Source organism: Jatropha curcas, chromosome 2 (genome assembly GCF_041381405.1).
Source record: "Jatropha curcas cultivar XTBG-Jc1 chromosome 2, XTBG_Jcur_1.0, whole genome shotgun sequence".
NCBI classification, from domain to species: Eukaryota; Viridiplantae; Streptophyta; class Magnoliopsida; order Malpighiales; family Euphorbiaceae; genus Jatropha; species Jatropha curcas.
The window spans coordinates 29,528,590-29,548,958 of NC_143152.1; the positions used below are offsets into that span (position 1 = coordinate 29,528,590).

General features: G+C 31.0%; 3 protein-coding genes, 2 non-coding genes and 1 pseudogene across 5 annotated transcripts; 2 read left to right on the forward strand and 4 right to left on the reverse strand.

Annotated features, from left to right (window-relative positions):
• Nucleotides 1-6: 6 nt before the first annotated feature.
• On the reverse strand, nt 7-2,294 carry LOC149498579 (ABC transporter I family member 1 pseudogene; annotated as a pseudogene).
• A 3,772-nt stretch (nt 2,295-6,066) lies between these two features.
• Nucleotides 6,067-7,368, reverse strand: LOC105632517 (F-box/kelch-repeat protein SKIP25). The gene has a single exon (XR_016319444.1). It is a non-coding gene; the product is annotated as an F-box/kelch-repeat protein SKIP25 (transcript).
• A 2,070-nt stretch (nt 7,369-9,438) lies between these two features.
• On the forward strand, nt 9,439-11,938 carry LOC105632516 (Calcium-binding EF hand family protein). Its single transcript, XM_012214911.4, has 4 exons — nt 9,439-10,607; nt 10,858-10,984; nt 11,106-11,178; nt 11,482-11,938. The coding sequence occupies exons 1-4, from the start codon at nt 10,580-10,582 to the stop codon at nt 11,749-11,751; spliced, it is 498 nt and encodes a 165-aa protein (XP_012070301.1). The 5' UTR covers nt 9,439-10,579; the 3' UTR covers nt 11,752-11,938.
• Nucleotides 11,939-12,281: 343 nt separating this feature from the next.
• On the reverse strand, nt 12,282-13,917 carry LOC105632515 (Prefoldin chaperone subunit family protein). The gene is made up of 4 exons (XM_012214910.4): nt 13,779-13,917; nt 13,628-13,681; nt 12,781-12,850; nt 12,282-12,684 (listed from the first exon to the last, which is right to left on the reverse strand). The coding sequence occupies exons 1-4, from the start codon at nt 13,836-13,838 to the stop codon at nt 12,626-12,628; spliced, it is 243 nt and encodes an 80-aa protein (XP_012070300.1). The 5' UTR covers nt 13,839-13,917; the 3' UTR covers nt 12,282-12,625.
• Nucleotides 13,918-13,953: 36 nt separating this feature from the next.
• On the forward strand, nt 13,954-14,026 carry TRNAR-UCU (transfer RNA arginine (anticodon UCU)). The gene has a single exon. It is a non-coding gene; the product is annotated as a tRNA-Arg (tRNA).
• A 1,532-nt stretch (nt 14,027-15,558) lies between these two features.
• Nucleotides 15,559-20,049, reverse strand: LOC105632693 (mechanosensitive ion channel protein 10). Its single transcript, XM_012215135.4, has 5 exons — nt 18,665-20,049; nt 17,241-17,364; nt 16,806-17,099; nt 16,516-16,718; nt 15,559-16,053 (listed from the first exon to the last, which is right to left on the reverse strand). Exons 1-5 carry the CDS (start codon nt 19,888-19,890, stop codon nt 15,786-15,788), a joined length of 2,115 nt encoding a protein of 704 aa, XP_012070525.1. The 5' UTR covers nt 19,891-20,049; the 3' UTR covers nt 15,559-15,785.
• Between the last annotated feature and the right edge of the window lie 320 nt (nt 20,050-20,369).

The following is a 20,369-nucleotide window of genomic DNA, read 5'->3' on the forward strand; positions in this document are numbered from 1 at the left end:
CTCTTTGTAACAAGGAAAGAAAGCCCGAAAAAGAAGAGAATGATGATGATCATGCACATAGACAAATGACGGAGAAATCATCGGCTCCGCAGTCGTTCAGAGAGGCAGAGTAACCGCCTTCTTTGCCGCCTCTTTGAGAGCAAAGCCTCATTCTCAAGAGTGCTTGATTCGTACGCATCTTGCATTTTATAGCAACTTCCTATTTTTATTTTATTCTGCGATTACTCTCGTTTGGCGGTGGAGCATAACGGTAACTTGGGGAGAGCAATAAATTAAAGGTAATTTGGTAAATAAAATCATACGCGTAAAATTCACTTCTCCTACTATCACTCACATTATAAGCATAGGACAAAAAAAAAAAAAACAAACTTGGGGAGAGCAAGTTAATTAGCCTAACCTGCAGTGATGGAATTTTATGAGATCTCGGCTCGATCAAGCATATCTTCTAAAGTCATCTTTCTAGGGAACCTCAGAGGCAGTCTCAATTGGCAATTGCGTTGCAACAAACACAATCCCCCCCTTCTTTCTATGCTCTGGGATAATGTTTCGAGCAATTTTACCCCTTCATCATCTAATGCAACAGAAGGCTCATCCAGAAACCAAATTGGTCGGTCGAATGGCCAGTAGTCTTGCAAAATGCAGCCTCTTCAATTGGCTCATTGACAGCATTCTTGCGTCTCTCTTGCCAATCTTCTGAGGCCCATCAACTCAATAGCAGGCATAGAATTCCCTTGCTTGCCCTGAAGAATCTCAAACCATGGAACATTGTAAGGACAGTAAACTTTTCTTTAATGGCATCTTTCAAGGAGAGCCAATTAAGTTGAAGCTTATATTGGTGGAAAACTCCAGATTCTGTCACATCATGATCGTTCCAGAGGATCTGACCTGCAGAAGGCTTAGACAATCCAGCCAGCATACGAAGGAGGTGGTCTTGCCTGAGCCATTGCTCCCGGTTACAACAAGTGCCCCTCCATCGTGAACAGAGACGTTTCCATGTGGCAAGATTTGTTGGGCATTTCTCATGCAGGAGACATTGTCGAAGGATCCGAGGAAGTGGTGGCTTTCGAATCAGACATCAAGCTTTCTTCTAGTAGATCCCAAGTTCAAATCTTGTTCGGATCAGAGAGGGAGTATTGTGGAAATGGTGAACCAGATATTCATGGATGCGGAGCTCAAAGGTTACTAAGAAAATGAGAAAACAAAAGATGGAGTTAGGGTTCCTAAGGTTAGTGTATAGCGTGGCACAAGTAAATGGACTCAAACAAATAATAAAGGTCCACTTCTCCAATTGGACTAATTAAACAAAGGCCCAACACTTATTTGTTCAGCTGTAAATATAGTTAGTTAATAGCATACATTCGTGCACACAGTAACAAAAATCTATATATACATTCAGGTTATATATAATTGTTCTTTTCTTTTTCTCCATTTTTAAAATTGTATGCATTGAAAAAATGAAATTATTATATCACAAATATTTATGAAATATTTACATGATTATACATAAAGATAAATATTTAAAAGTGATATTAAAATATAGGATTAAAATATTATTTTCCAACAAATAAAAATGAAAATTTTATATCATAAATCTATGTGAAACATTTACATTATTATACATAAAAATACATTATAAAAAATGATCTTAGCACATTCTTTTTATTTGCAATTCCTTTCTTAATTATAATTGAGGGTGTTATTGATGCAAAATGACAAAATTAGGATAAAATTGACAAAATGGATCAATATAAGATGAAATTGTAAAGACTTATAAAGTTGAAGATATTTTGATATATTATTTAGTAAGAATTTTAATTAGCACTGACAACTCATATAAATTATATTCAACTACTGCTTACATAAGCTCTATTTCCATTTTTTTTTTCAATATAAATAATTTGTTTTCATTAAATTATAAAAATAATTCATAATCACATATCAAAAATTAAATTTGAGAATTTATATGCATATAAGTTCTATATATTTTTATGTTTAATCAATATAGAATTTTTATATTCACATCGTATGTCTAACACAATAATACACGCTCGCTTTCTCTGCAGTGTGTGAGCGAAATCCCCAATAATTTAACAAATGGAAAACACAGTACCAGCTGCACCGAGCTTTTCTGCAAGCTTCTCAATCATTTGGAAGTTCTCTGCACTTTTCAACGCCCGGCCCCCTGTCACCACAATTCTTGCACTTCCCAGGTCAGGGCGCTCTGTATCCTGAGAGGTATGCTGCAGATACCTAGGCTTACCAATAGAATCTACAACAGAATTGTGAAAAACCATAAGACAAATCCTTTCTCTTCCATATAAAACAAATATGTAATTTTACCCACAAAAATAATCAATTAGCATGGAAAATATTTGCAAGAACTATGAAAAGGGTCATGAGCCTTATCACGAAGCAGATGCTAGCCAAAAAAATTATTAGATAAAGGTAAACAGACCTTCACCAAAGGTTGAGAGATTAGCCTGGGAAATTGGGGCTTCATTCTTTAACTTAAAATTTAAATTTACAATAATTATGTTTTCTAAATTATTTAAAATGCATGTCTAGGTAATCATGTAAACTAAAATTCACATAAAACAATAAGTTAAAGTTTTTAACTTAAGATTTGCACTAAGCATGATAAATTATTTCTAAATAATTTTATAATTTTAAAGTACTAAAACGTATACTATTCAATGCTTGAAATTCAGCTTTTAAATCTTAAAACTTAATTTTTCAATTTCACTAAACATTGCGCAGCGTTAAACCATGTCAATAAAAACATACCACAATAATAGAACCTGTACTTAATTATATTTAAACATTAGATTTAACTATATACTTATAATGATATTTAATCAATTAAATTAATAATCATTTAATTATAACTATATTAAGCATGATAAAATATTAATCATTTAATTAGAGAAGTAGACACGCAATTGTTTGAATGAATAAAAAGCATAAGCAGATACTTGAAATTCTATACATGTCCAAAGCTACAATTGGTTAGTCACAACTAAATTTGTAGATTTTCCTCGTATGAACATTAAGCATTCTGTTTCTATTATTTCTCCTTTTGGTGGCATCGGTGGTGAATAGTGATGGTGGCAGTGGCTACCGATAATTAATAAATCTAAAAATATAAACTTATAATATTATAAAAAATTTGTCAATGTCCGAAAAATATTTGCTCTCTTGAAAATAGAAAATCATTTTTCTTAAAAATAACTTAATTTTCCTTTTACCAAGAAAATATTTTCTGTTGATTTATTTTCTTGAATGCGCCAAGTAATAAAAAATTATGGAAAATATTTTTTATCTAGTGTTAGAACTAGTTTGGCACTAAATTGCTTGGTTTAAAAGAAAAATTAGTGTTAGAACTCGCGCGATGCGCAAAGAAATAATGAAATAATCTTTTATAACATCATTCAAAAATAGTAAAATTTTACAATAAAATAATAAATTGTATTTCATTGAGATATGCTGAAAAGTTGTAATGCTAAGATATGCTTTCTTAATTATCATGTGAAGTCTTTCATAAGATATACGATAGCAAAAATCATACACCGGATAACTTATATCAAAAAATGCATACACATCGGTAGCGTATTTTTTAATAGTGATAATAATTTTGGGAGTTAACTAATTATATTGAAATAAGAAATTAAATATATTTTTTATTTTATGTTTATGATTTATTATAAATAACTGTTTATTTATTTGACATATTAATGTATTATTTATTTAGTGTAGTTTGTCATAAGCGTATGAATATCTTACTTTTTTTAAAATTATTGTATCATATATGTTCCTCGTGTACCGTATCTGTGCAATTTGACTCTTGTTATATGAGACTACTCCATACACTAAGTTAATCAACCAAGATTTTTTTTAATTACTAATAAAAAATGAAGTGTTTTTTAATTTATTTTTGTGCCATTAAAATAAGAAATTAATTTTTTTTAATTTTATGTTTATAATTTATTATAAATAATTATTTATTTATTTGAAATATTAATGTATTATTTATTTAGTGCAGTGTGTCTTAAGTGTGTAAATATTTTACCTTTTTTTAAAAATTATTGTACCCTATATATTATCGTATCTCATGTCCCGTGTCCGTGCAACCTAACTCCTGAAATATAAGACTACTTCATATACCAAGCTAATCAACCAAAATTTTTTCTTATTACCAACAAAAGTGAAGCATTTTTTTTAATTTGATTTTTTGTCATTGAAAAAACAAATTAAGTAATTTTTATGTTCATGATTTATTATAAATGATTATTTATTTATTTGAAATATTAATTTATTACTTATTTAGTATAGTGTATCCTAAGAGCGTGGATGTCCTACTTTTATTAATTGTCGTAACCGTACATTCTTGTATCTCGCGTTCTATATTCGTACAACCTAATTTCTGGTATAGAAGGCTACTCCATACACCAAGCTAATCAACCAATTTTTTTTTTTTTAATTACTACTATCAGATCTTTTGTTTACTTTATTTTTAAAGCCTCCCTGCATTTCCCACTTAATGTTATCAGACAGAAAGCAAGTTTGCTTCCCACTTGCAATGCCCACATGGCATAGGTGGTTTTACGAGTGGATTTATAGCTACTAATGGTGTGTTCTGTCAGTGAAAGTAATAATATGAAATTGCAGGAAGGAGATTCAGAGTGGGAACAATCTGCCCAAAAGAAATTATGTGTAAAAAATGATTGAAATGGTAAATCTTTTGCTTATCTTAATTGTTCTCTTTCTTCTCCTTTTCTTTTATTCTTTTTGTTAATTGGGCTCTGATTTAGCTCCAGATGCTTCGCTCCGAGTTGGGAATAGGATGCAATTTTTGGAATGAATTTTTTTTTTTTTTTTTTTGGTTTTCCTTTTGGTTCATGAAGGCTAAGCCTGTGATTAAAAGTTACTATAATTTTCTTGAAATCAAAAGAATGTATCTTTACATGTTGAGAATTTCTTGACAGAACCCAAATGGAACTATAAGCTCAAGTGATGTCGCTGAGTTAAAGATTGGAAACTGCAATTTTCGAGAGGGATGTATCTCAAATTGTCTGCCTCATGCGGATTTTTAGCATATGCAAAGAGGAGGAGAAAGAGAAGCTTATGAAGATAAAATTAGTTAAAATTTAGTTAAAATTTTTTATTAGTAATAAAAAAATAGTTAGAGAGGAGATTACACCTCCTGGTTATACAAAAAAAAAAGAGGACTCAAACCTATCAATAAGATATTGGTTGAGATGATAAGTTATCTCAATCATCGTAAGAATCAGAATACAAATCTGATCTCCAAAAAACATATTTACTGAGAAAACAAAAAATATTTATGCTCTATGACAATTTATGCTTTATAATCCGAATAAAATTACATCTCGTGATGGTAAAAAAAAAAAGGAAAGAAACGACTTGAATTGGAAAGAAAAACTTCAATATCTTAAAAAAGGAAAAAGAAGTGCGAAAACCGATTGTAACACATATGATTCATAGCAAGATATTGGTCGCTTTGGACAGAACCCACACAGGTCCACTCAGATTTATTTCTGGACTAAAACCAACTCATAGCCCAAAAAGGTTCTTGCTTAGCCGATGGGGGATTCGCCTAAAGTGTCACATATTTTAATAATTTTTGGTTGAAGAATATGTATTGAAGTTATCTATAAATCTCTTGAGGTATGTGGGTAATCTAATATTAATTAAATATACATTAAATAAATGACATACAATGAGGATGATAAAAAATAATCAAAATGGATTAGGCCATGTTGTGTTAAAGGTAAACCTAATTTATTATAAATCTAAATATGAAATGGATTACTAATTAAATTTGATCAATTTGTTCGGAGAGCCCAGATTCTTAATGCGAAATTGTTTAATTCAATTGTAATCATTTAAAAGCTTAAAGTCGAAATTTTATTTCACACCTCCTAATTAAGTTGAAATATATTTTTAATGACTTTAAATAGCATCAGCATCCTTGTTTTTAAAACTTGTGCAAGCTATTAATTCGACAGAAGACTAAAATAAAATTAAAAAAAAAAAAAAACAATCTAATGATATAATTGGCCAATTACACTGCAAACCTCATAGATCGATAATATATGCACATAACACAGATTAAACCACACGTGATGTCTATTCATACATGAATTAATTAATCCTCAACGCATTTACTCATTCTTGGCAAGATATGAATAGCAACCACTTCCTGTCCAGACGGCGGCTCCACCACCCAAACTCTAGCAACAGGCACAGCCACCACATCAACCACCACAATCCTTTCTCCATTTCTACAAACGACACAAACTTTTCCTCTCCTTGCAACTAACTGCTCTGCCCCTTTAAGCTCTGGCGACTCAATCACCGTTTGCCAACAATCCTTTTCATCAATATACTCATTTAACGTTCCTTTCACCTCATCCACCACGTAAATCACTTGTTCATCCATTGTCGCCGCTGGACCCTTCCATCCGGCGAGCATTCCTGTTGGCATATTCTCCCATTGGTTAGCCATAACATCAAAAACCCAACCATCTTTCGGTGCATTACCTTTAACACTAACCATACAGAGCTTCCCTTTAAACCCTACTGCCTCTACTGCTTCTCTACTAAACCTACCATCTTTCAATGCCGCCATTTTTTCCCATTTCCAGTTCTCTGTTTCACCTTTCATTTCCCATTTTTCCATTGACCTTGCCACGTCACCATTATAGTGGGACCCAACACCGCTCGCCAGGTAAACGGTACTACCTACTGAGCCGGTGGCACACCAGCGGCGGGGGATGGTGAATGGTGGACCGTAAAACCAGGTTTTTGTCTCTGGGTGAAAAAGTAATGGTCTAGAAAGTGCAGGGACAAAACTGTAAGTTGTGCCTGCCATGAGAACAAGATGATCAGAGACTGTTAGGGTTTGAATTGGGAGATTTCTTGATAAAAATGAAGGATGTCGATGAAGAAGATGAAGCGGAGGGTTTTTCGGAGGATGTGGAAGTGGGTGCCATGTGGAAGATAACGGGTCTAGAGAGAAAAACTCTATAGAATTATTTGCATTCGAAGATGGTGGCGGAGAGAGGAGAACATAAAGCCAATAAAAGGGAGTCAAGAAGTGAGAGTAAAGAACTCGCCGCCATGCATGGCAGACGGAGAAAAGGAGAGTAGGAGAGACAGAGGTGAGACAGAGGTGACCAAGGTCATTGGGGAGACCTGGTAATAGGGTTTCCTTGTCAGTATCAAAGGACTCATTTTGATTATCACCACCATTACTATTTTTTCTCCCTTTGATATGTTTTGATTTGGTTTCCATAGGAGAAAGCTTAAATTTTGAGGTATATGGGAATGGAAGGAGAGGTTCGTATGAATGTATAGGCTTCTTTATATGTTCTTTCTATTGAAGAGGTTCATGCATGTTGGACCAGTTATGATATGACTAGTGTGTTTCACTTTATTTTGGCTATAAATCAGAAAATGACATATGACTATGAATTTTTGTTTTGTGTATATGTTTTCTTGGATGAGAAAATTTCTATATTTTTCATTTTCTGAGAAGGAAGAAATTAATGGTTGGGAGAGAAAAATTAGGAGCGAAGTTAAATACCCATTTAGCTTAATTTTATCTTGAACTAAAATGGTAAATTTTCCTGAAAATTTTGTTGTTTCTTTATTACAAATTTTAAATTATCTTTGATCAATATTGAATAAGCAAATTTAATTAATACACATGCACGATATATTATTATATAAAAAAATTAATTAATAGAGAATTTTTATGAAGAGATCTCTCATGTTTGAATCTTGGTTTTGAATTATGATTTGTGAAATAAAAATTGAGTCAGGCCATTGAAACCTAAAGATTCTTATTTAAAAATGATAAACTTTTCTATTGGTTGCATATATCACATGAAGACATAAGTGTTAGATAAGAAAAACAAAATAGAAAAATAAGTGAACATATGAATCCCGAGATAATGAAAACAACTTCTTTTTGTCTGCTTACAATGTCTCTAGTGTGTGTTCCTAACTTCCCTACTGGTCTATTTCTGCCTTTCATCCTTTCCCCTCTCCACAGCATAAATACAATTAAAAAGTATGAAAAAGATGCTTTAATCTCAGCCAATCACTTCAACTTGGAAGCAAGGTTCTAAATAAGTCAAGCACCTCTTGAGTGGCTTGAAATTTGTTCTAAGAAAAATTTATTTGACTTTGTATAATAAATTTATTAAATCAAGCTCGAGTTTACTCTTTGTCTTTAAACGATACTCAATAATCAATTTGATATATATATAATTTAATTCAGCAATTCAAGTTAATAATTAAAATTTTTTAATATCTACATGTTGATGGTTAATATCAAAAAATTTTAGAATTACAATATAAAAATTGAATTTTAAAAAATTTCTACATTGCATTTTGGGAAGAATTCAAATTGGAAAAATTGAGTGCTAAACTGATAATTATGTTAAATCCCTAACTGTTTCCAACTGGCTCGAATTTCTTCATTAATACTCCAAAACTTATGCATCATCATTTACTTTAATTCCTACCCACTCCACTATATATATATATATATTATAATAATTACTTAATTACCCGCTCACAGCTCAGGCAATATAAAGTTTCGATTGCTTTGACATTCAAGTTGTGAATTTAAACTGCAAACAAAAGGAAACGACAACTAAAAGTGGCTTAAAACATTCTTAATTACCCTCTAATTGAGTCTCTTGACCAATTTTAATTAATTAATCCTAACTTATTATTATAGACAAATGTCAGAATTCTTCAGAATTTAGCTTGGATTTGTGATTGGAGATTGCTGTGTGTGTGTGTGTGTGTGTGTGTATATATATTTGGAATAGAAAAAGTTAAATGATTTCAATTATGGGAGGTAGGGTATTATTTTGATAAAGCTCTATTCATACTTCGTATACATTAAATTATATTATTTATTTTTAATGTATTATGAGATATTAATTATATATATATATATATATATATAAAGAAAGTACACATATATAACAATGAGTTAAAATATATTTATTTAAAAAATAAATTATAGAAGGTCATATGAGAGAAATATATGCATGCATTTTATATGTTGTATAATATTAATATTAATATTAAATAATGAATACAAATTGTATTTGAAACATAATCGGGACCAAATTGATAAAAAAAAAATATCATAATTAGAAAACGTATCTTAATTTTCTCAAATTTTATCTTTGTTATGACTTATATGTAAATAAATGTGGTTGTACTTATTATTAGATAATATTATATTGTTTATATATTTAAAGAAATATTTATTAAGTTAATTAATAAAATTTGTAAATAATGATTCAACTATTAATCAACATTTAACTGATTTGAAATTAATTAAACTTAAGCCTCTAAATTTAACATGTGGCAGTCAAGTCAGCACATGATGCCACATCTACAGCATCATGCCAGCTGTGAGACACGTGTCAAGATTTGGCCACATCATGACGCCACCTCAGTATCTTTTTACCTCGGTTATTTAATGTGGACCAACGTGGCATAAGCTAGGTCGTAAAGTTTCCCACCTGGATGATGCGTTTTCAGTCTCGTATTTTCCGACACGTCATAGTGAATGTGCCAGTTGTCGGGCTACGTGATTTAAGCCATCTCACCACCGTTCTGCCATTTGGAAAACATGCCATAGGCCTGAGCCATATCGGCTTGCCACGTCATCTTTTTACATGTCACTGTGCTGATGAAAGTTGCTGGCCACGTGGGACGTCATCAAATAATAGTTATCTGATTGGCAGATGACAATTTTCTCCCTCCCTTCCAAACAATTTTTTTTTCGAGCTCCATTTTGTAAAATTCGCTGGAGATCTCTGCTACGATACTCGAATAAAGTATCTTTAGACTCCATTCAACCTCTCTCTCTAAACTATTCGGTTAAAAATCTGTCTCTCACTTTGCTGGGTCGTTGAAGGATTCTTTGGTTGAGTCTTGAACTTCTTTCATTAGAAAATTTTGAATATTGCTAGTTGGTGTTTGTGTATCAGATTGTATCTGCGACGCAGTTTTTGCTATTGGAGATCGTCCTCCTCCTTCCTTTGAGACGGCACAAGTTTCAAACTCATAGAATTGATATTAAAAAATAAAAAATCACAGTTGGAACCCACAACGATATTTATTAATGTGATGATATCTCCAAGGATGAATCTCGTTCTCATGAAATTAATGATGATAAATCTGATCTAATAGGAAACTACGAGTAAAATTCAGCTACAATTACTTCCACATAAAATCCCCAAACTATTTATCTCTGCGACAAACGTGGCACGTATAGAATGTTCCACGTCATAGAATTCAAGTACAACATGAGGTAGAGGAACCCCCTCTTTCTCTCTCAATCTCAAACGCAATCACGTTATTTGCCGCGGAAGCTATTGACTGGTTCAAACTGAAAGATCCTCCTTCACAGTTTACTCCAACAAACACACACTCACTGTGTATCTCTATCTCATTAAAATTATTGTGTCTTCGTCTTAGCCTCGACTGGAGAATCAATTTGCCAGCGACGCCGTTTAGGATCACCATGGGCCAGATCCTCGACAAATTTCAGGGTACATGCACCTTTTATTTAAATAATTCTTTGTTGTTTGGAATTTCACTTTTAGGGTTTCTTTCCAACTTTTATTTCCTTTTTGAATCTGATTAGATTTTAATCTTTCATATTTAATTGTTGTTATTTTTTATTTAAGATTGCAGCTTTTGTGGTATTATTTATAAATATTGAATTAAAAAAAAATAAAAAAATAAAAAAATAAAAAAATAAAAAAACAAAAGAGCTTATTAGCTTAATTATTTTTGCAGGTAAGCAGTGGAGGAAAAAGCAAATAAGATTGATAACGGACAAGGTCTTTAATCGCGTCAAAAATCAAACTGGGAGGGCTAATCTGTCATTTGAAGACCTTTACATTGCTGTCCTGCTTGTCTACAAGTAATAGTTAACCTGTTCATTTGATTTTATTTGTTTTTGAACTTTTGAAATCAATTCATTTGTTCAAGTTCTGGATCATTTATACTTTCAAATGATTGATTACTCTTTCTTCATGTTATAGTGATATCAATAAGCACTTGCCCGGACCCCATTTTGATCCACCCTCCAAAGATCAAGTCAGAGATATGATGAAGGTATTCTAAGGAATATATAAAAATGAAATCCAAGGCATTTTAAAAATTTTTTCAAGAGCAAATTTTCCAGAAATTATCCAGAATTCACGAATTATATATCATGCTTACACCTGTTTGGAAAACCAAATGGCATTTAATTGATGATCTTGTTGGAAATTGGACTTGTGTAATCATTCATCAAAATATCATGCCTTTGTAGTATTCATGATCCTTTACAAATATTTAGCATTGAATATCTGTAATTAATTAACTTTAACATATAATGTCAACTTGATGTTAAGAGCGTTGTCCCTTTCCGTGCAGGAATGTGACTTCAACCTTGATGGGGAAATTGACCATGAAGAATTTGTGAAGTTTATTCAGAAGATAACTGCAGACACATTCATTGTTGTTAGTCAAGGACTACTGGTCACTTTGGTTGTAGCACCCACAGTAGCAATGGCAACAAAGAGAGCTACAGAAGGTGTCCCAGGCGTTGGAAAGGTGGTGCAAAAACTACCCAACTCAATATATGCCTCTCTTGTTACTCTTGCAATCGTTTGGTTCCAAACTTCTGGCCAGGGGCTTGACTAGAGACTTCTGTTCTGTGCTTCCAAAATTATTGTGTACTGCTGTATCATGCACAATCTCCTCGTTAGGTGTTTTGCTTCATATTCATGTAGTGGAGTGTTGCATTGTTTATATCTTAATAATTGAGACGATGACATCGCTACAAATGGATATGCATTTTATATATATACAGAGTCTACCAATTTTATTAGCCTTTCCCCCTTTCTTTCCCTTGTAATTCTATGATATGATGTTAACATTTTTCCAGTTTGCTCGGTCGTACAAGAATTCTGTTATTTGATTAATTCTTGTGGCTTTAAATACAGAGCATGTAATTTTTATTACATTAAAAGAAACGAGTATCTTGTCAAAATAACATAAGAGCTAACCATCATCTAACAAGGCAATAAATTCAAATAAAGACAGTTGAAAATCCTCAGTTTTCCTCATCCAACTTATTAAGTTTGATTTTGTATATACTAATTATCTTCTTAACCTATCAAATAACCAATCAGGAGATTATAATATAATGTACAAGAACAGAGGAAAAAGGCTACAAAGAAGGCAAGAGAAATAGCCATATTAAATAATGGAGTGCTAGGTCTGAAATGCCCATATTAAAGAATGGAGGCATTTCTTTGGTACTTTTAACCATTATAGGAAGATAAGATTAACCACAACAATTTCTGCAACTTTAAGACATTGAAAGCTGTAATTCTTCACCAGCCAGATATCAGTCGAGTTCCGAAACGAACCCTATTGAGATTGACGGCATTTCTTTGGTACTTTTAACCATTATAGGAAGATCAAGATTAACCACAACAATTTCTACAACTTTAAGACATTGAAAGCTGTAATTCTTCACCAGCCAGATATCAGTCGAGTTCCGAAACAAACCCTATTGAGATTGACGGGAGTTCAACTTTTCTAGCTTGGCTTTGATGGAATCAAGTTGTTCTGCACAATATTCAAGAATTGAAGACAAACACAATGTCATTATGTTGCTCAGAGCACATCCAAGAAAACTAGGAGCAAATAGAGGACGACGTTTACTCTGTTCAGATGCTTTTGCTTTCTGGATGGTTGTACGAAAGAAAATGTTCCCATTTTTCTGGTAGACAGGCTATGTTCAGAAGAAAATAAGTTATGTATAATATGCCTTTGATCGTTCTGATAAAAAGGGAAAAAAACTACAGCAAAAGATTAACAGAAAGGTCCAATGCAATAAAAAGCGTTCAAGTGAATACATTTTGGAACTAAGGTTAAAAACAATATAAGTTGTAATAATATATATAATGTGTTGTGCTATTCCAGAACAAGGAAAAATAGATAGATATACAGGAAATCCCTCAGAATCTAAAGCTTATAGGTTTCCATGAAAGCAATAGTCCAAAAATGAGTTCTAGGATTCCCTAACCATACAAAAACTTAACATTGTGTTGAGAATAAGAGAAAAGATAAGGGAATGAAACTGAAAGTAGAGTAGATTAAATAATCTTCTCTTGTGTGGCAGAGAGTAATGGTAAAAGATGAGCTATTTCTGGGTTAGTACCAGTTCTTCGTTAGTACCCTCCGAAGAACTCTTAGATTTTTAAAGATTATGACAAAACCTTCTCCTAAATTTGGATGTAAATTACCAAATCTCATATAACTTTACAAATGATCAGTGTACAAATAATATACTACTAAATTAGCAGCCTAATATTTGCATAATTCATCATCTGTGCCAATACCCAATTAACCCTAATTGAAAATAGGCAAAAAGATAGAAAATGTAATCCACAAAGACACAAGTGAAAATACAAACAATCAACCAGAGAACAAGTGAAATTAAGGGCAAAAGGGGAAAGCTTTGATAATGGAAATCAACTGAACTATAATGGAAAATAAAAGAACTTACTCGAGAAGATGAAAGGTTATCAAGCTCTGCTAAAGCAATTTCATGGCTTCTCATCTGATATATTACACAAACAAAAAATAAATAGATATTTAATTATTGTGCAAATAGTATATAAGAAGATAATATATCTGTGAGAGAGAGAGAATTGTACTCTTTTAACGAGTTCCAGTTTTGAGTCTAGAGCTGGGGATGAGGAAGCAGAAGTCGCCATAGAGCCGTTTCTTGTGCCAGTAACAGTCGAAAGGGAGGGCAAATTCTTGAAATAAATGAATACAAAGAAAATTTTATTTTTCTAATTAGAGTTTTTGGAAATAAATAAACAACTGGCGCTCGTGGCCTAATGGATAAGGCGTCTGACTTCTAATCAGACGATTGTGGGTTCGAGTCCCACCGAGCGTGTTCAATTTTTTAATTCTATTTATTCTTTAAGAAAATCATAGTTATTTTAAAGCCAAACCCAGAAAGATTTTGGCTTGAAAATATAAACACAATGAAGCCTTACCAACTTTGTAAAATTGTTTTTTCCATTCACTTTACTCATTTCATTTGCAATTATTTATGCTCATACAAGATATATTTATTATTGAATAAAATTATTTTTCTCCGTTCACTTACTCATTTCATATTTTTTCACAGTTATACAAGATATATATAAGAGTATATTCACTTATGAAGTTTATCATTTATATATTTCTTCCATTTTGTTGGTAAATTAATTGTTTTGAATTTGATATCTAGTGATTTCAATCTTTCTTGGTTTATTATTCCATCAATTTACATCATCTCTTTTATTCTCCACAGATAAAGCTTTTGAGATGCACACAATACAAATTCTAAGTGATCTCTAAAGAGCCGATGATGTATTAATTATGGAAGATGGCATAAATTCTAAGCAAAGGGGTGACACGTACCTTCTTTCTTTATTCAATATAATAAATTTTTGAATTTGTTTTTAATTTTATTTGGCGATAAAATATTAGGAATTACAAATAAATTTTTACTTTCAAAAGTTTCTTTATTTTGTAAAAGCTACCAATATGTAATTATTTGTTTTAGAAATTGATAATATATTTATATTTCGATTAATAATAATCCAAATGTTTAACAAGTGACAAGCATACATTATTATAAGGAGAAATTCATATTATATTGTGATAGACTTACAACTTTAAGAGCTCAATAATTGTTTCGCTGAAATGAATTATCATATATACTTTCCTTTTTTATGCGTTTGGATCTAAATATTTATTTTATGCTTTTGATAAATGAAAATTAATTTGCCTCGCTCTATTTGATTTTTCTTAAGTTTATTTATCAACTTAAAACTAATATTTTGATATTAGATTTGATATCAGTTTTATAAATTCAAAGGAATTGAAGATCTTATAAAAAAAGAAATAATAATAATTGAGACAAAGAACAATATATCCATTAGTGTACCTACTACGTGGTCTATGAAGAGGGTATTTTCTGTAATAAAAATAGTAAAAAACGAACTTCTTCTGAAAATCTTAATTTTTCTGAGCTATCTATATCGAGAAGTATTTTGTAGTATTAAGATGAAAAAAATCATTCAATGCCTTTTAACATATGACAACTCCTTGGGAATAATTATGAAATAAAAAATAATTTTGATTATTTAGTTAATTAATTATTTTACTTAATCTAATTATATTTATATATTCATACTTACCTTTATATGAGCAAAATTATGGATCCATAAAAGCTTATATCATGTGTTTATGTTAAATTAAAGTTCTTATGATTTTAAGTTATATTCGGTGAACCGTAATGGAAAATAATATAAAATAGAATAAATATATTTTTAATGTAAACACCATATAATATTTGATTACATTACAGCTCACCAAATATAATTTTTATGTGTTCGATGAAAATAGAGAACCAAAAATGATGAAAAATATAATGTGTTTTCAATGCCGAGAAAGAATTGTAAATTCGTAATAATGCTCGTTCGAATACATTTATACATGTAATTAAATGATTTTAATACCTAATTTTGAAATTCATTTAAAAAATCATATAACTTAAACTCAACTCACTAACGTCACATCTGCATATGGAGCCCATTTTATAATTAAGTACGTTACATAAACGGTAATTAAGTAGCCACTAATTAGATTGCAACATCATTAATTTAGTTCCTTCCGATTATAGCATTGCTCATATTGAACTGTGTTAGATGTATCTCTTGTGGAAGGAGATGGTATCTTATACCAAGATTCTCAAATATCTTCTTTAGTTCAAACACAAGTTCTGATCTTCTAATGCTTTTTTCTCCATAGTTTTGATGGTTAATTGTGTGTAGTACGCATAGAGTCAGCTTCATCTTGTTCATATTCTCAATCTCCCTCACTAGCAATGTGTGCTTTGGGTTCCAATGCTTTGGCTTGCTCTCTATGTATCTGCCAAACGTTTTGCAATCATAATTATTAGAATAAAAAAGATATGCAATATATATATATATATATATATTATAAAATGGACCGGGCATGAACATTTGGAGAAGTGTGAAGTTTGCAGATAATCACATCTGCCTCTGATACCATATTATAAAATAGACCGGATTTAACTCGCTCTCTAAAAGCTATCTTAAGAGAATAAAGATTGTCAAGTCCTATATTTCATAAGAACCTTATTTCAAACCAATTTAGAATAATATATATAATCAAAAAATGATAATTTTCATTTAGGCATGACTACAGATTTAAAACCCTCAGTTTCGATCTCGAAATCACTAATCTTGGTTAGAGAAAAGAATACAATTAACCAAAACTAATAGATTGCTATTAAAACGATGTCTAAGACAGTTTTGAAACTATCAATTTTGGTTATCAGTTAATTCATTTATATAAATAAGGACTTACGTTTGTATAGCCTTCTTGAGAGCATTAAAGTCATCAACGGTAGTGGAGACATCAACTGTGAAATCAATAGCATCACCCATGTCTGGACTTCTTCTGAAATTGCTGATAGGCTTCGTCAAAAGAACTGAATTTGGATAATATATTTTCTCCATATCATACCTTAAAAACACAGTAGTTAAAATATTCATTTCTTCCACAACCATCTGCACATACCCACAGAAACACCAATATAACACCTGAATTATTAAATAAAATTAAAATTTACTAATCTGTTAAACAACTAACTTTACCTGAACATCATCAACAACGCAACGGTCACCGACATCAAAAGGGTGCATTACGAAGACAAAGATGATGGATTCGAACATGGTTTTGCAAGTATTTTGGAACATAAAACCCACAAGTAGTAACTGAGAAGTTACTACAAAGATAACCTTTGTTGTGGCTAATCCCATTACTAAAAGAGAGATTACAACTATAATTACTGTTACTATAGCGCTTGCTAGCTTGTGAAGTTGCTGAACAGCAGTTTTTGTATCATTCAAAGAATGGGCTAATGCTTTTCTCTCAACATAAGCATGTACCTAAAAAAAAATAAATTAATAAGTCATTAAACTTAGTAATTGTAGTCTTTTTTTTTTAATTAATTAAAAATTTTGAGATATTAAATTATCGTAAAGTTGAAATTGACATAAAAATAATAGGGTTGATGCTTAATTAATTACCACCCAATTTCTGAAAGAGGATTTTGTGATTTTTCCAGTCTCAACAGCTCCTTCAAAGAGAGGAAATATGGTGTGAACCTCTTCACTCTTTAAGAACCTTAGCAGATCTTCCTCATCTATGTACCTATAGCATAAAATATTAGATATTTAATATTTAATTAAATAAAAATATTTTATTCTATATCAGCATATATGTTTTTTTTTTTTTTTTTTTGTGTATTAACACAATTAGCACTCACAATTACTTTCCTTCTTATAGATTGAAATAAATTAATTATTTTTTAAAATAATGTATTACCTATTAAAATATATAATCAAGAAAATATATATTGCTAAACAAGTTAGCTTAGAAAATGATAGGAATAAAATTTATGAGAAATTATTCGGTTAAAAATACTTTTACGATGACAATATCTTTCAATATGAAAATTATAGAAATCATATAGAAAATAATAAAATTTTTTACGTCTATTTAAATTATTTTCTTTTGAAAATTCCATTTTTTTTTAAATTTTCAAATCAAGAAATTTGAAAATGTTTTTTGATTGTCCTATAAATATTTTTATACCATTTGAATAAAAAAAAGCTTTTTTTAAAAAATATTGTTCTTTTTTCTTAGATTGAAAATACTTTTATTAAGTAAAAATATTATTTATAATAATTTGTTGTATAGACTGCGGTTTTACAAAACTTTAGATCCCAAAAGTTGACACGAGATGTTATGGCTACTACTTTTTAGCAATGATAATTGAATTAATGGTCCAATGAGACTACTGCTCACTTTTATATGTCTCAACCTGGCTACCATTACCAAATACCAATCACTTTTCAAAAAGCTTTGAGCAATATAATTGTATAACAACTATGTGCTTGCTAGGTGAATTTTTTTTTCTTTTTTTTTTTTTATAGGAAATTTAATTATTTTATTAATTTTTAAAAATGCAGAAAAAATTTAATATTTTTAAGTGTCTAAATCCGAGCTAATAAAACAATCTAACCTAACTAAGAATATTAATTAAAAAAATGTAGAATCAAAATAATACAAAGTTTACAAAGGACGATTATTACTTCCCTTAATGTAAGAGAATAAATAATTAAAATAAAATCAAACACAAATTCTTTATAAAAAAGTCAAAAAATCACTCTACATAAAATCTTTCTTTTTTTTTAGCCAATACATTTGAAAAATCAATTGATACTCGTAAAAGCTATTAATTTAAAGAGAATTCAAGATTCAAAAATAAAAATATTTACCTAGAAGGAATTCGTACATAACATAGTTGTATTGATAGAACAAAACTAATAAAATTATTCATATTTTTTTTAGAAAATAAAAATCATTTCATATTTTATCTTTTATTTTCCAAGTCCATGCTCATGACATTCAAAAATTAATCGAAAGGGAAGTTAAAAAATAAACTCACTTGGCACCCGGCTTAGCAACATGCTTGAAAATTCTTTGAGCACAGCTTCGAGCCTCCCATTCGCTAGTAATTTCCGATTCTCCATCACCAAAATCATCTAATGTTCTCGAAATCGTGGATAACCCTGATGATTTTATGTAATTCACTAATCTCTTCACACTCCATGCAGTTGGTCTGCTCTGCATACTCAGTTTTCTCAATCTTTCAATATCTATCTTTCCGGGACCGAACCTTTTGGACCTCGAAGGAGTCAAACCAATCGGACCCGACTTCTCCTTCAGTCTCGCCGGCAATGACTTGGCATGGCGAAGACTTCTATGGCCATAAGGAGCTTCTCTTTCATCCTCATCTAATGGAGGACCAGAAAGAGAATCAAGAATATAATGGTGAAAAACACTTTCTTTCATTCGATCAAAAAAAGTAGCTACGTGAAAAGACGAAGCAAGGACCTTAACGAGAACGATCTTTAATAACCAAATAGTAGCTCCGATCAGTACCGCAACAAGAAACCGGAAAACTTTCTTTACAACCTTATTATGTTTATGAACACCATGAAATAGAAGCATCCATGCAAGTAAAGCTAAGGCAAGCCATGCACAGTTTTGAAAGCTTTTACGTAATCCATAAACGAAGTATAATACTTTCTCCCTAAGGATAAAGTTTCTTTCTATTAGAAAAACGAGAAACCGTACAACCCAATAAGAAACAAGACGACCGCAAAATAAAACTAACACCAGTAAACACCATTTCCATATCTCTATACCCCATTTTACTCTGTTCTTGAAAGATTCAAGAGTTAAAGAACATATTAAGCAAGTCATTATTATAAGAAATAATATAGACTCGATCACTGCCCTTTTATGAATCTTTCTTTTTCTTCTGCTTTTATGTTTTCTGTGTTCTTCACCGTCTTCTTTGTTTTCGAACCATTCTTCGTCGTCATCGTCATCGTCTTCTTCTTCGTCTGTGGAGGTTTCTTGAGGCTTTAAGGGATCGAGTTCTTGGGTTTCAAGGACGGCTTTTGAAGACGGATGGTATTTGATTTCAGCGAAACGAGATTTGGGTTTGGAGAAGTTTAGACGACAGGGCGATTTGGGAGAGTGTGGGATAGGATCGTTAATGGAGTCTGGGTGTGGTGAGTGTTTGTGTTTAGGGCTTGTTTGGTCCATGAAAAGGACTACTTGATCTGTGTTGGGTTTTTGAAATTCTTGATTTTGGACTTTCATGAAGAATAGTCTTTAATTATGAAAGAGAGAGAGAGAGAAAGATCGATCAAGAGGAAACTTTAAGGATTTAGATGGAGAAATGGGAGATTGTTTTAAGTACTGTCACTGAATTAGAGTGCAGAGAATGACCTGAAGAAGAAGAAGGAGGAGGAGGAGGAAACTATAAGTCGAGGTGGGGTGAGGAATTATTGAAGAGAATTATTGCCAAATAAAAAACATAAATCTACTTTTACATAAATATTAAATAAGTTCTATTATATTTAAAATTGAAAAATTACTTTACAAGCTACACTTATTATTTTATATCATGATCTTATTTTATAATCTTTAATTCTTGATTAGTTTGTATGTGTTTAGAGTGAGTTCAACAAGTTCAAAGTTTAAACTCCAAGAGTATAGTAATTTAATTTAATACCTTGGATGTTTTAATTCAAATCATATATTTTACTAAGTTCACTTTTCTAATTCAAATCATAGTA

Excerpts from the sequence above, each read along its gene's own strand:
- LOC105632516 (XM_012214911.4), top strand. The coding sequence starts at position 10,580 with ATGGGCCAGATCCTCGACAAATTTCAGG. Across the intron at positions 10,985-11,105 it reads GCTGTCCTGCTTGTCTACAA|TGATATCAATAAGCACTTGC; the intron begins GTAATAGTTAAC and ends TTCATGTTATAG. Across the intron at positions 11,179-11,481 it reads AAGTCAGAGATATGATGAAG|GAATGTGACTTCAACCTTGA; the intron begins GTATTCTAAGGA and ends CTTTCCGTGCAG.
- LOC105632515 (XM_012214910.4), bottom strand. The coding sequence starts at position 13,838 with ATGGCGACTTCTGCTTCCTCATCCCCAGCTCTAGACTCAAAACTGGAA. Across the intron at positions 13,682-13,778 it reads AACTGGAACTCGTTAAAAGA|ATGAGAAGCCATGAAATTGC; the intron begins GTACAATTCTCT and ends GTAATATATCAG. Across the intron at positions 12,685-12,780 it reads AGCAAAAGCATCTGAACAGA|AACAACTTGATTCCATCAAA; the intron begins GTAAACGTCGTC and ends AATATTGTGCAG.
- LOC105632693 (XM_012215135.4), bottom strand. The coding sequence starts at position 19,890 with ATGAAAGTCCAAAATCAAGAATTTCAAAAACCCAACACAGATCAAGTA. Across the intron at positions 17,365-18,664 it reads GTTGCTAAGCCGGGTGCCAA|GTACATAGATGAGGAAGATC; the intron begins GTGAGTTTATTT and ends TTTATGCTATAG. Across the intron at positions 16,054-16,515 it reads CTCAAGAAGGCTATACAAAC|ATACATAGAGAGCAAGCCAA; the intron begins GTAAGTCCTTAT and ends AACGTTTGGCAG.